The sequence below is a fragment of the Convolutriloba macropyga genome, chromosome 3 (genome assembly GCF_964194025.1).
Source record: "Convolutriloba macropyga chromosome 3, txConMacr16.3, whole genome shotgun sequence".
Taxonomy (NCBI): Eukaryota; Metazoa; Xenacoelomorpha; order Acoela; family Convolutidae; genus Convolutriloba; species Convolutriloba macropyga.
In genome coordinates, this window is record NC_134470.1 from 62,074,032 (window position 1) to 62,086,735 (window position 12,704).

The window sequence follows — 12,704 nt, forward strand, 5'->3', positions numbered from 1 at the left end:
ATATAAATTTCTAATCAACACCATGCTGCCTAGCGTTCGACAGCTAATTTTGCGACGCGAGTTGGTTTATGTTCCCGTGTGTGTGTGTGTGTATGTTTGGGTGAAGAAAAATGCAATTGTTTTCTCTTTGTAACAATTTTTCTTTCCATTCGCTTGGTCTTCTCTATGTTTTTTTATTTCAAATCTTTGAACGATGGTTTTTCGTAAAAACCACTGGGATTTTCTCGTTAGTATTGTTGCCCCTAAACGAATGTTAGAGCAATCTTTTTTACTCTTTCTTTCTCTCTCTCTCTCTCTCTTTCTTTGTCTCTCTCTCTCTCTCTCTCTCTCTCTCTCTCTGTGTTTCTCTCTCTCGCTCTTTCCCTCGCTCTGTGTGTGTGTGTGTTTCGTCCTCTATCTTTCTTCTCTCTATCTCCTCTTTCCTCTTCTCTCTCTCTTTCCCTTTGTTTACTTCTCTATTTTTCTCTTCTCAAATTTAATGATCAAGAAAATCAGTTGAGCAAATAGTCAAGGCCAAAACAGAATACACCAAGAGCTTCGAACAGACTGAATTGGAAAAATCAAACAGCTTTCTCCTCCATAGGATAACCACTGGTTGAGTTTTATTTTATAGTTGTTGATTTGCGGTTCTATTACCATTATCCATAAAATTGCTATGCAACTAAGTTTTGAGCAGTTAACATTGTTCCTATTGTAACATGTTTTAGGGGTCCTTAATCAAGCAATTTAGCGCATAATAAATGCGTTTTGAGACGCGTTTTGCAATCATATTTAAGTTCCTATTATGCACATTTTTTGCGCTCATTAAGCATGCGGTATAGCAAAAACAAGCACGTCACAAACGCCATTGCTCAGAAATTTGCTGCAGAAAGAGCAGAGGACAGGTGCAATACGCATAGTTAGCGTAAGTGGTGAGAATTATGGCTGTTAAGCGAGGGGTATGGGTTCGAGACCGAGTCGGTCGCGAAACAGAAACCTTAACTTCTTTTAAACCTGTTATTTGTGTAAATGATTTTCTTTTCAATGGTTTTGCGGGCCTCCTAGTGTATAGTAATTAGGAACTGCTGATATTATTCAAGGCGAAGAGGTCATTTGAGATTTTTTTGATCCTATATAAGTCCCCCTACTTGTCTAAACTAGACCCCCTCCTACACCCCCCTCACCTCCACCTTCCACCCCCCCCCCCTTACACCTATCTAACCTCCCTCCACCTAACAACACCCCTGAAGTAAAAAATTGTGTCTGCAGTTTTTTAAAAACTTTATCTACTCTGTCCCCCATCCAGTGCTTTTTATGACCGGCAGTTACAAATTATATTTTATATAGCACGTTACTATGTAAGAAAATAGCACGTGCGACGGGAGGTCATAAAAAATTTATGCTCAGTCAGGCGGGGGGGGGGGGAAACAGAATAGATCCCACTTTTTTAATGTTTATCGGGCTGCTGTTTGTTTTTCTCGTGTCTATTCTGATGTTCTAACTTCGTAAGTTAAAGTTAGTGATTATATTGCACGACACTTTGTATAATTTGGTATTCTTCGCTTTCTCATGCAGATTTTTTTTTTTGCTTAACCGCTCAAGGTTCGAGATTATAATGCACGACACTTTGTATCATTTTTCGGTACTCTACCGGCTTCGCGTTCTTATGCAGATTTTTTTTGCTGATCAGTTTTTGCGCTTTTTTTCTAGTATAGTCTTGACTTCTCAAGTTACTTTTTCACGCTTTTCTTCATTTTTGAGTAATTTCTATTGCTCTCACTGCGAAATAAAGTTTGTTGTTCAAACAAAACCGATTGTTAGAAAGACGATGACAAGGCCCTTATAGACGAGTGGTTAATGCCTCTGTCGAGGTGACGGAAGCGTATCAGGAGGTCCTGGTGCGAACTCGACCTTTGTCTGACGTTTTTCCACCCATAAATACGTTTCCATCTAGGCTACGGCCCCTGAATTAAATAGCCCCGCCTGTCATTCGAGAGCAATTTTTCGATGTTAGCCGGTATGTTTTATTTTGCGTTTTATGTTGCTTTGATTTTATCAATGCTAAATCTTACGACATGTAGTTTCAAGGTTTCAAGTATCTGAGATAGCAACGGTGAGGCAGAGGTGTTTTTGGCAACAAAGAGTAGGGCTCAATATTTACTTTCGGTTCTCAATTTCACGCGATCTTCTCGATGGGTTCTCTTTCCTTCAATTACTTGTAAGAGTTGGAGTTCAATCATTTTTGGCTTTCACCTGCCTGCGTGGTGTTTTATGTTGTAGGACAGTCAGACTTTTGCATTGATTCCGGAATTTTTCCAGCTATATATTTTTTAATCAGTAACTTCTATTTTCCCAGGAAGTGTTTGATGGGTTTTAAAATGATCGGAGGGCATTAAATTGCCTTTGAGCCTTTTGGCTTACTGTACTCTAAGTATGCATTTCACCGAAATAGTTTTTGGAGACGTAAATTTATGGTGTTGAGGGAGGTTCTTGTGGTTTGACCACCCCTCACTACTAGCCCCCCCCCCCCCCCACTGCACCCCCTCCTTGCATCAGCCCCTAACCCCCAATCTCCACCTCTGCTCATCCTTCTACCCTTTCAAGAGCGCGACGTTACTTTCAGCCAGCGGTTTTAAACATTGAATTGCTCTCCGATTAAGTTTTTAGCAATTATGTTAGTCCTGCTGTCTTTTTGAAATCGATTTCATTTTTCATGTCTTCTCATATGATAGTTTTTTGTCTGACGTTTAGTCCTCAAACTGGATTTTCGACTTAATGGCTGCTTTTCAATAATCGCCCAGCTATTTTTCCGCTAATTGGTGTTGTGTTGGTACTACACTTTCTCTAGTCTAGGTTTTGTTTTGTCTAGTCTAGAGCAATTTGTTTTAAAATTTTTTGCTTGTTTCAATGATGTCTGTTTTACTTAAATTTATTAATATCTTTTTAACAATTATGCAGTTAAGTAATATGAGGCATAGAATTGTTTTTAAGCAAATTTTAATATTTTTTGGCCTATGGACGTTTTTCTTTTGTTCTCAAATTCAATTTTTAATCGATCCTTCCTTTTTAATAAGTTTGTTGGTCAATTTATTTGGGGTTTTGTCCTGTCTTTGCTAATTTGATATTTTTAATCCTGACTTTCTGGCGGTTCGGGTTGCTTCTGCATTCTTCCGGCTATGTTTTTGTTTCAAGGTATCTTTTACGATCGTATGACCACTTCAGTTCAATTTTACTCCTATGGGAGCTATTGTTTTGCTCAAGCAGGTAAATAAATTTTTGTAACAATACTACTCTCACTCTCAAAGAGTCTTTTACTCACTGAAAAATTATGCTTTAAATTGAGTAAATTGAGGAGTTAAGGTCAAATGTCGGCGTACAAATCACAGCAACTTTAGACATAGAAAACTTTCCTAAACTCCATAGGTCTTATTTCTTTTATTAATAATCGCAGAGCGATAGCTGGGGCTATTGTTGGCCTTCTTTTGGTGTATTCTTTTGGTGTACTCGAAGAGGAGTATTGGTTTTCTTTACGGGAAGTACTATTCGTTCAGACGGAGATCTGACCTAAAAGCGAAAGAGTAAAATTGCCGTTTGGACTAAGTTTTCTGAGCGAGAAAAGTTTTGTTGATCATGTGATTCGATTAGTGAATTTTCGACTTTGAAATGTGTGTTTTAACAACGCCTTATGTATGTAGATTACCATTTTAGGCGTTTTTTCATCCAATTGACCCTATTTTTTGCTTATATTTCAGTTTTTTTGTAGAAATAGTTTTTGAGTGAAGCTGTATTAATATGCGAACCTCTGAAATTGATACCACAGTGTTTCTAAAGGTCTGATAATGCGTTCTAAATTCTGAATGGTCACATGTTTCCCAATTTTTTAATTCATTTTTGGCTTGTTTTAAATTAATACCCCTAACTCCCAATCTCCACCTCTGCTCATCCTTCTACCCGTTCAAGAGCGCGACGTTACTTTCAACCATTGGTTTTAAACATTGAATTGCTCTCCGATTAATTTTTTAGCAATTATGTTAGTCCTGCTGTCTTTTTGAAATCGATTTTAATTTTCATGTCTTCTCATATGATAGTTTTTTGTCTGACGTTTAGTTCTCAAACTGGATTTTCGACTTAATGGCTGCTTTTCAATAACCGCCCTGCTATTTTTCCGCTAATTGGTGTTGTGTTGGTACTACGCTTTCTCTAGTCTAGGTGTTGTTTTGTCTAGTCTAGAAAAATTTGTTTTCAAAATTTTTTGCTTGTTTCAATGATGTCTGTTTTACTTAAATTTATTAATATCTTTTAACAATTATGCAGTTAAGTAATATGAGGCATAGAATTGTTTTTAAGCAATTTTTTAATTTTTTTTCTGGCTTATGGACGTTTTTCTTTTGTTCTCAAATTCAATTTTTAATCGATCCTTCCTTCTTAATAAATTTGTTGGTCAATTTATTTGGGGTTTTGTCCTGTCTTTGCTAATTTGATGTTTTTAATCCTGACTTTCTGGCGGTTCGGGTTGCTTCTGCCTTCTTCCGGCTATGTTTTTGTTTCAAGGTATCTTTTACGATCGTATGACCACTTCAGTTCAATTTTACTCCTATGGGAGCTATTGTTTTGCTCAAGCAGGTAAATAAATTTTTGTAACATTACTACTCTCACTCTCAAAGAGTCTTTTACTCACTGGAAAATTATGCTTTAAATTGAGTAAATTGAGGAGTTAAGGTCAAATGTCGGCGTACAAATCACAGCAACTTTATGACATAAAAAAACGTTTCTAAATTCCTTAGGTCTTATTTCTTTTATTAATAACCGCAGAGCGATAGCTGGGGCTATTGTTGGCCTTCTTTTGGTGTTTTTACGACTCGAAGAGGAGTATTGGTTTTCTTTACGGGAAGTACTATTCCTTCAGACGGAGTTCTGACCTAAAAGCGAAAGTGAACAAAATTGCCGTTTGGACTAAGTTTTCTGAGCGAGAGAAGTTTTGTTGATCATGTGCTTCGATTAATGACTTTTCGACTTTGAAATGTGTGTTTTAACAACGCCTTATGTAGATTACCATTTTAGGCGTTTTTTCATCCAATTGACCCTATTTTTTGCTTATAATTCTGTTTTTTTGTAGAAATAGTTTTTGAGAGAAGCTGTATTAATATGCGAACCTCTGAAATTGATACCACAGTGTTTCTAAGGGTCTGATAATGCGTTCTAAATTCTGAATGGTCACATGTTTCCCAATTTTTTATTTCATTTTTGGCTTGTTTTAAATTAATACCCCTAACCCCCAATCTCCACCTCTGCTCATCCTTCTACCCGTTCAAGAGCGCGACGTTACTTTCAGCCAGCGGTTTTAAACATTGAATTGCTCTCCGATTAATTTTTTAGCAATTATGTTAGTACTGCTGTCTTTTTGAAATCGATTTTATTTTTCATGTCTTCTCATATGATAGTTTTTTGTCTGACGTTTAGTCCTCAAACTGGATTTTCGACTTAATGGCTGCTTTTCAATAATCGCCCAGCTATTTTGCAGCTAATTGGTGTTGTGTTGGTACTACGCTTTCTCTAGTCTAGGTTTTGTTTTGTCTAGTCTAGAGCAATTTGTATTAAAAATTTTTTGCTTGTTTCAATGATGTCTGTTTTACTTAAATTTATTAATATCTTTTAACAATTATGCAGTTAAGTAATATGAGGCATAGAATTGTTTTTAAGCAAATTTTTAATTTTTTTTTCTGGCTTATGGACGTTTTTCTTTTGTTCTCAAATTCAATTTTTAATCGATCCTTCATTTTTAATAAGTTTGTTGGTCAATTTATTTGGGGTTTTGTCCTGTCTTTGCTAATTTGATTTTTTTAATCCTGACTTTCTGGCGGTTCGGGTTGCTTCTGCATTCTTCCGGCTATGTTTTTGTTTCAAGGTATCTTTTACGATCGTATGACCACTTCACTTCAATTTTACTCCTATGGGAGCTATTGTTTTGCTCATGCGGGTAAATAAATTTTTGTAACATGACTACTCTCAAAGAGTCTTTTACTCACTGGAAAATTATGCTTTAAATTGAGTAAATTGAGGAGTTAAGGTCAAATGTCGGCGTACAAATCACAGCAACTTTATGACATAAAAAACGTTTCTAAATTCCTTAGGTCTTATTTTTTTTATTAATAACCGCAGAGCGATAGCTGGGGCTATTGTTGGCCTTCTTTTGGTGTTTTTACGACTCGAAGAGGAGTCTTGGTTTTCTTTACGGGAAGTATTATTCGTTCAGACGGAGTTCTGACCTAAAAGCGAAAGAGTAAAATTGCCGTTTGGACTAAGTTTTCTGAGCGAGAGAAGTTTTGTTGATCATGTGCTTCGATTAATGACTTTTCGACTTTGAAATGTGTGTTTTAACAACGCCTTTTTTAGATTACCATTTTAGGCGTTTTTTCATCCAATTGACCCTATTTTTTGCTTATATTTCAGTTTTTTTGTAGAAATAGTTTTTGAGTGAAGCTGTATTAATATGCGAACCTCTGAAATTGATACCACAGTGTTTCTAAGGGTCTGATAATGCGTTCTAAATTCTGAATGGTCACATGTTTCCCAATTTTTTATTTCATTTTTGGCTTGTTTTAAATTAATACCCCTAACCCCCAATCTCCACCTCTGCTCATCCTTCTACCCGTTCAAGAGCGCGACGTTACTTTCAACCATTGGTTTTAAACATTGAATTGCTCTCCGATTAATTTTTTAGCAATTATGTTAGTCCTGCTGTCTTTTTGAAATCGATTTTAATTTTCATGTCTTCTCATATGATAGTTTTTTGTCTGACGTTTAGTTCTCAAACTGGATTTTCGACTTAATGGCTGCTTTTCAATAACCGCCCTGCTATTTTTCCGCTAATTGGTGTTGTGTTGGTACTACGCTTTCTCTAGGTCTTGTTTTGTCTAGTCTAGAGCAATTTGTTTTCAAAATTTTTTGCTTGTTTCAATGATGTCTTTTACTTAAATTTATTAATATCTTTTAACAATTATGCAGTTAAGTAATATGAGGCATAGAATTGTTTTTAAGCAAATTTTTAATTTTTTTTTCTGGCTTATGGACGTTTTTCTTTTGTTCTCAAATTCAATTTTTAATCGATCCTTCCTTTTTAATAAGTTTGTTGGTCAATTTATTTGGGGTTTTGTCCTGTCTTTGCTAATTTGATATTTTTAATCCTGACTTTCTGGCGGTTCGGGTTGCTTCTGCATTCTTCCGGCTATGTTTTTGTTTCAAGGTATCTTTTACGATCGTATGACCACTTCACTTCAATTTTACTCCTATGGGAGTTATTGTTTTGCTCATGCGGGTGAATAAATTTTTGTAACATGACTACTCTCACTCTCAAAGAGTCTTTTACTCACTGGAAAATTATGCTTGCTTTAAATTGAGTAAATTGAGGAGTTAAGTTCAAATGTCGGCGTACAAATCACAGCAACTTTAAGACATAAAAAAAACGTTTCTAAATTCCTTAGGTCTTATTTCTTTTATTAATAACCGCAGAGCGATAGCTGGGGCTATTGTTGGCCTTCTTTTGGTGTTTTTACGACTCGATGAGGAGTATTGGTTTTCTTTACGGGAAGTACTATTCGTTCAGACGGAGTTCTGACCTAAAAGCGAGAGTAAAATTGCCGTTTGGACTAAGTTTTCTGAGCGAGAGAAGTTTTGTTGATCATGTACTTCGATTAGTGACTTTTCGACTTTGAAATGTGTGTTTTAACAATGCCTTATGTAGATTACCACTTTAGGCGTTTTTTCATCCAATTGACCCTATTTTTTGCTTATAATTCAGTTTTTTTGTAGTAATAGTTTTTGAGAGAAGCTGTGTTAATATGCGAACCTCTAAATTGATACCACAGTGTTTCTAAGGGTCTGATAGTGCGTTCTAAATTCTGAATGGTCACATGTTTCCCAATTTTCTAATTTATTTTTGGCTTGTTTTAAATTAATGCTTTATTTTGGATCTTAAAGATGATTTTTTTTTCAAAAGTCAGTGCATATGGCAAATCAACTTTGATATTTCATGCATTGAATGTATCCTTATAACGTCAAGTTTATTGTTTACAGAATTGTACCCATGCTTGCCCAATTTCGGCAGTTTTTGTAACCAATTTTTCCCAGTTTTTTGTTGTGTGGATTTAATCCGTAGAAAGGGTCTTTTTGTGCACTGGGATCCTAATTTGTCTTTTTGGTAATTCATTTGAAAATTTTGCTGATGATTTTCAAGTTTTGCGAGTTTTGGCCCATTTTATCATTTTATTGAACTTATTGTTAATGGAATCAAAGCCTTATGCCTGTAGACTTTTTTTACTACAAAGGATATAATTTTCTTTTGCTACAAAGTTGTCTCTTTCTATGCATTTTGAGAAAAAATTGAGAAATTGAACACAGTTTTCTCATTTTTTTCCCTTTTCGCCAAGAATAGAGATGCTTGCGAGCTCATTAAGATTTGGCTGCTGTTTTCTGGTCAGATATTTTTCGTTGCATGAAACAACGTTTTTCTTTTGTACGTGTACTTGTACTTCATGAAAAATAAATTGAATTTTCCTAATTTTAATGTTTTTTGCCGAATTTTTCTTTTGTTGTTCGAATTAAGATTCTTGTTTTCTCTGCATTGAGATTCTGCATGGAGACTTTAGCTATTTGAAAAACCAGTTCTTTCGGTGGAAACGACTTCGAGTTGTTTCCGAAATTCTTCCGGCTATGTTTTTTTATTTCGTCAAGATTTTTGTTACGACATATGGCGTCACAACGACTTCGAATCTGCTTTTTGTTCATGCAATTTCAACTTAATTGTGTGCGTGACGTCCTTGTCCACTCTTAGTGTGCGTGACCTCATAGTTCCTTCTTTGACTTCCTGACTCTAACTTTTCTTTAATTCAAAGACATTATGTCAAGTGAGTGTGAGCCACTCTAATTGAAAAGGTTATTTGAGAGGAGCTATCAGATCTACGAAGCTTTTGGGGCTATTTTCTGACAATCTGCCAGCTATGTTTGTTATTTTGATACTGCAGACTGCAAAGCTATTACGGCTATTTTCTGACAGTCTGCCAACTTTTTGACGAGCTCAGATTCAGAATGAAGCTACGACAAAATAGACAATTATTATAGAATTATCGTTGTTTCGACTGGTCTTGTATGTGGTATTCCTCAATTTAGATTCGTGTTCAACAACCAATTCAGTTCCAATGAACCTTGTCCAGTCAATGTCAACCTCCGCGGTTAACTCGCGCTCCTACTCGCAGCAGCAGACTATGTTGCGAAAGCCGAATGGAGTTAGCACTGCTAACAGTTCGGTAGCCCAAATGATTGTGTTGGGAGGCGAAGGTCCTGGATCATCGGTTGATGAGGTGACCTCATCGAGTGGTAGTGGTCTGGACGGGAGTGGAAATCGTAATACTTCCACGAGTAGCTACAGACATGTCATTCAACAGCATCCATTGCAACAGCAACATCAAAGTGAGATTTTAAAATTTAATATGAACAGTGATTTGCCAGCCATACTTAATTACGTCGTTATATCAGTTTAGCATCGTTTCCGCTTATAAACGATTCGAGCCGCACGCCAATTGATTGAGAGTAATTCTTCCGTTTTATGATTTTTTTCTGATTTTGCCAGGATCGAAAAGGTTCCTGTCTCTTCTTAGTTCTGAATCTACTAGTTCTGAATCATTGTAGTATAAACCATATAGCAAAAAATTGGCAAGCATTAAGGAATTTCCCAAAAGGGCTATCAATGTCTAGAACAGACAAGATACCGGAAGAAGAGTTTGGCTTTAAAATTTAGTACTACAATTTTCTGCGAGAATTTTGTGAGTTGGTCAAAATTTATAGCTCCGCTACCGCAGTAATGAGGAATCATGTAAATAACAGGTCTGCTAGATGGCAATGAAGTACTGCGAATACGAGGTAATGTTAATTTAAGACTTGCAAATGGACATAATGATAGGGTCGATTGGCGTGCATGGTTAGCCCGGATATGGCAATCCGGGTGTTCAAATATTACATGGTGACAGGACGGTTGACCGTCATTTCGTTTGAAGTGGAAAAGGAAAGCCTTCGTGTACTTGTCATTCGCATCTTATTTGAAAATTTTCTGAAAAACGCGTTATATTAAAATCTGTTCACTTTGCCTAAGCGAGGTAACTTAACAGAAAAATAAAATAGAAATTGGATTGCTTTTTGTTAAATTGTTTAACTGACAATTATAATTGCTTGTATATTGTGTGCATGAAAAGAATATCTTATATTTAAAAGCTACGAGAGCTACGAAAGCTACATTTTGCGGCACAAATTGAGCTATGGTTAGATTGGCTCTTCTCTCTGTTTTGTAAAATGGCTAGCTTTGTCCCGCTCTATTTCCCTGTCTCACTGGAAAGAAGACATACCTTTTCCCGGTTTTCTAGACGATTTATAATAGCAGCCGTCAGCCTTTCAACGGCTATTATTTTAGGCGCTCTACTTTTTTACAATTCAAAGAATTTGAATTGTATTGGGGCGCTGTCTTACGACTCGAAGAGTATTGGTTTTCTTAAGATTTTCTTTTACCGGAAGTACTATTCGTTCAAACGACGTTTTGACCTAAAAGCGGAAGAGAGTAAAATTGCCGCGTGAACTAATTTTTTCTGAGCGAGAGAAGTTTTTTGATCATGCGCTTCGGTCAGTGAATGACTTTTCGACTTTGAAAAGTGTTTTTTACAGAATGCAGCATATAGATAACCATTTTTAGCTGTTTTTTCGTCCAATTGGACCCGCTTTTTCGCGTATAATTTAGTTTTTTTTGTAGAAAATATTGTCAATCGAAGCTACATTAATATGCGAAGCTCTGAAATTGATACCACAGTGTTTTTGAGAGTCTAATAATGCGTTTCAATTATTTAAATGAGCACATATTTCTCATTTTTTTTTTACTTTTGGCTTTTTTAAATTAGTTTCTTCATTTTTGGATCTTAAAGTGGATTTTTTTTCAAAGTTTGCAAAAATCAGTGCATATGGCAATCTGCCTTTCATGTTTCATGCATTGAATGCCTCTTTAAAACGTGACATATTTTTGTTTAATAGAATTGTACACATGCTTGTCCAATTTTGTCAGTTTTTTTTTGTCTTTTTTTTATTTTTTTTTTTTCATATGGATTTAATTATAAGACAAAGTCTTTTTGTGAACTGTCAGGGATTTTCTTTTGCTATTAATTGAATTATTTCGCTTTCAGTATTTGAAACTCTGCAAAGAAAATTTTCATAAAAGCAATTTTAGAAAAATTTGACAATTTTTTAGCAGAATATTTTGTTTTTTCTAATCTTCGAACTCCTTCTACATTTTGATCTATACAGGAGGATAGCTATATAATTTTATGCAAAATAAGGAAATGTAATAGTTTTTCTGCATCGTTTTTTTCAATTTGATATTTAACTTCTAAACTTCAAAAACGAGACTTTTTTTTTCACGTGTTCTTGTTTCTGTCCTCATTTAAGCATGTATCAGTCTATCATTTTCCTGAGATCTATAGTTCTTATCAGCTTTTATAATTCGTGGAAAATAATGATTTTGGCCTTTTTCATTGACTTCGATCGATTTTATTTGCAATTGATATCATTTGACAGTGCGGCACTGATAATTTGCTTGAAATGCCGTTTAATCTTTATATGGCTAATAATTACTTTCTACGAATAATCTCGGGGTCTTAGTTTGATTTCAAACAATTTTCTTCCTCTGAATTATTTTCTGTTTCTTTGTCTTCCTGTGATTAATTTGAAGATTTTTCAACTTTTGCTGATTTTTCGTGTTTTTGCGATTTTTGACACACTATATTTTATCGAGTTTATTGGTAAATCAATTAAAGCCTATTGCCTGTAGACGCTATTTACGGTAAAGTGTGCAAGTTTCTTTGGCAGAAAAGTTGTCTCTTTCTATGCAATTTGACAAAAAAAATTCTGCACCATTTTCTCATTTGTTTCTCAGTTGGTCATTTTTCTTTTCTTCAAAAACGGAAAGATTTGTGATCTCTTTAACGCTTGGCTGATGTTTTGTGGTTGAATAATTTGTCTTGATTGTATAAAACGACGTTGTTTTGCATGTGTACCTGTACTATATGGAAAATAAATTGAATTTTCCTACTTTTTCATGTTAGGTTTGTTGGCTAATTTTCTTTTGTTCCGTGACCAGACTGTAGTTTTCTCTGATTTGATGCGTTCTGCAGGGAGATTTTAGCTATTTGAAAAGCCAGTTGTTTTGGAAGGCGTGAGTTTGTGTCGTTGCCGGAAATCTTCGTGCTATGTTTTTTTATGATCTCTTCACACATTTTCATGATTTTTGAAGGCAATTTGGAGTGATGATTTTGGTCACGCTAAAACAGGAATTGGTGCTAAGAAGCGAATGGTTTTTTCGCTCTACTTTTAAAGTTTAGTGAGAAAATGGCGTTTGATCGAAAATTCGCTTTCTCGCTAGTTGTTTTTTTTCCACATGCGGCATTTTGACTTCGATTTTTACACTTTTTGGAAGTTTTTGATCGGATTTTTTCTCTAAATGGTTTTCCCAGTCCATTCATAGTCCATTCTACGTTTCGTTTTCGGTTTAGTCTATGAAAATTGTTGGAATGGTAGTTCAGGACTTATGTTTTTTTAATTCGCTTTACCTTTTGATCACATTTTTCGTTTTACATCAGTCAATGTTTACACGTTTGACTTCCGACTTACCTCATTCTAAGAACGCGTAGAGTCAA

The 12,704-nt window shown here is 35.4% G+C and overlaps 1 protein-coding gene across 1 annotated transcript in view; it reads left to right on the top strand.

Moving 5' to 3' along the window:
* Positions 1-12,704, top strand: part of LOC142336336 (uncharacterized) — a 71,562-nt gene that overhangs the window by 38,700 nt on the left and 20,158 nt on the right. The window contains exon 9 of the mRNA XM_075385093.1: positions 9,145-9,444. Within this exon, the coding sequence (XP_075241208.1) occupies positions 9,145-9,444 (300 nt within the window). The remainder of the gene's footprint in view (positions 1-9,144; positions 9,445-12,704) is intronic.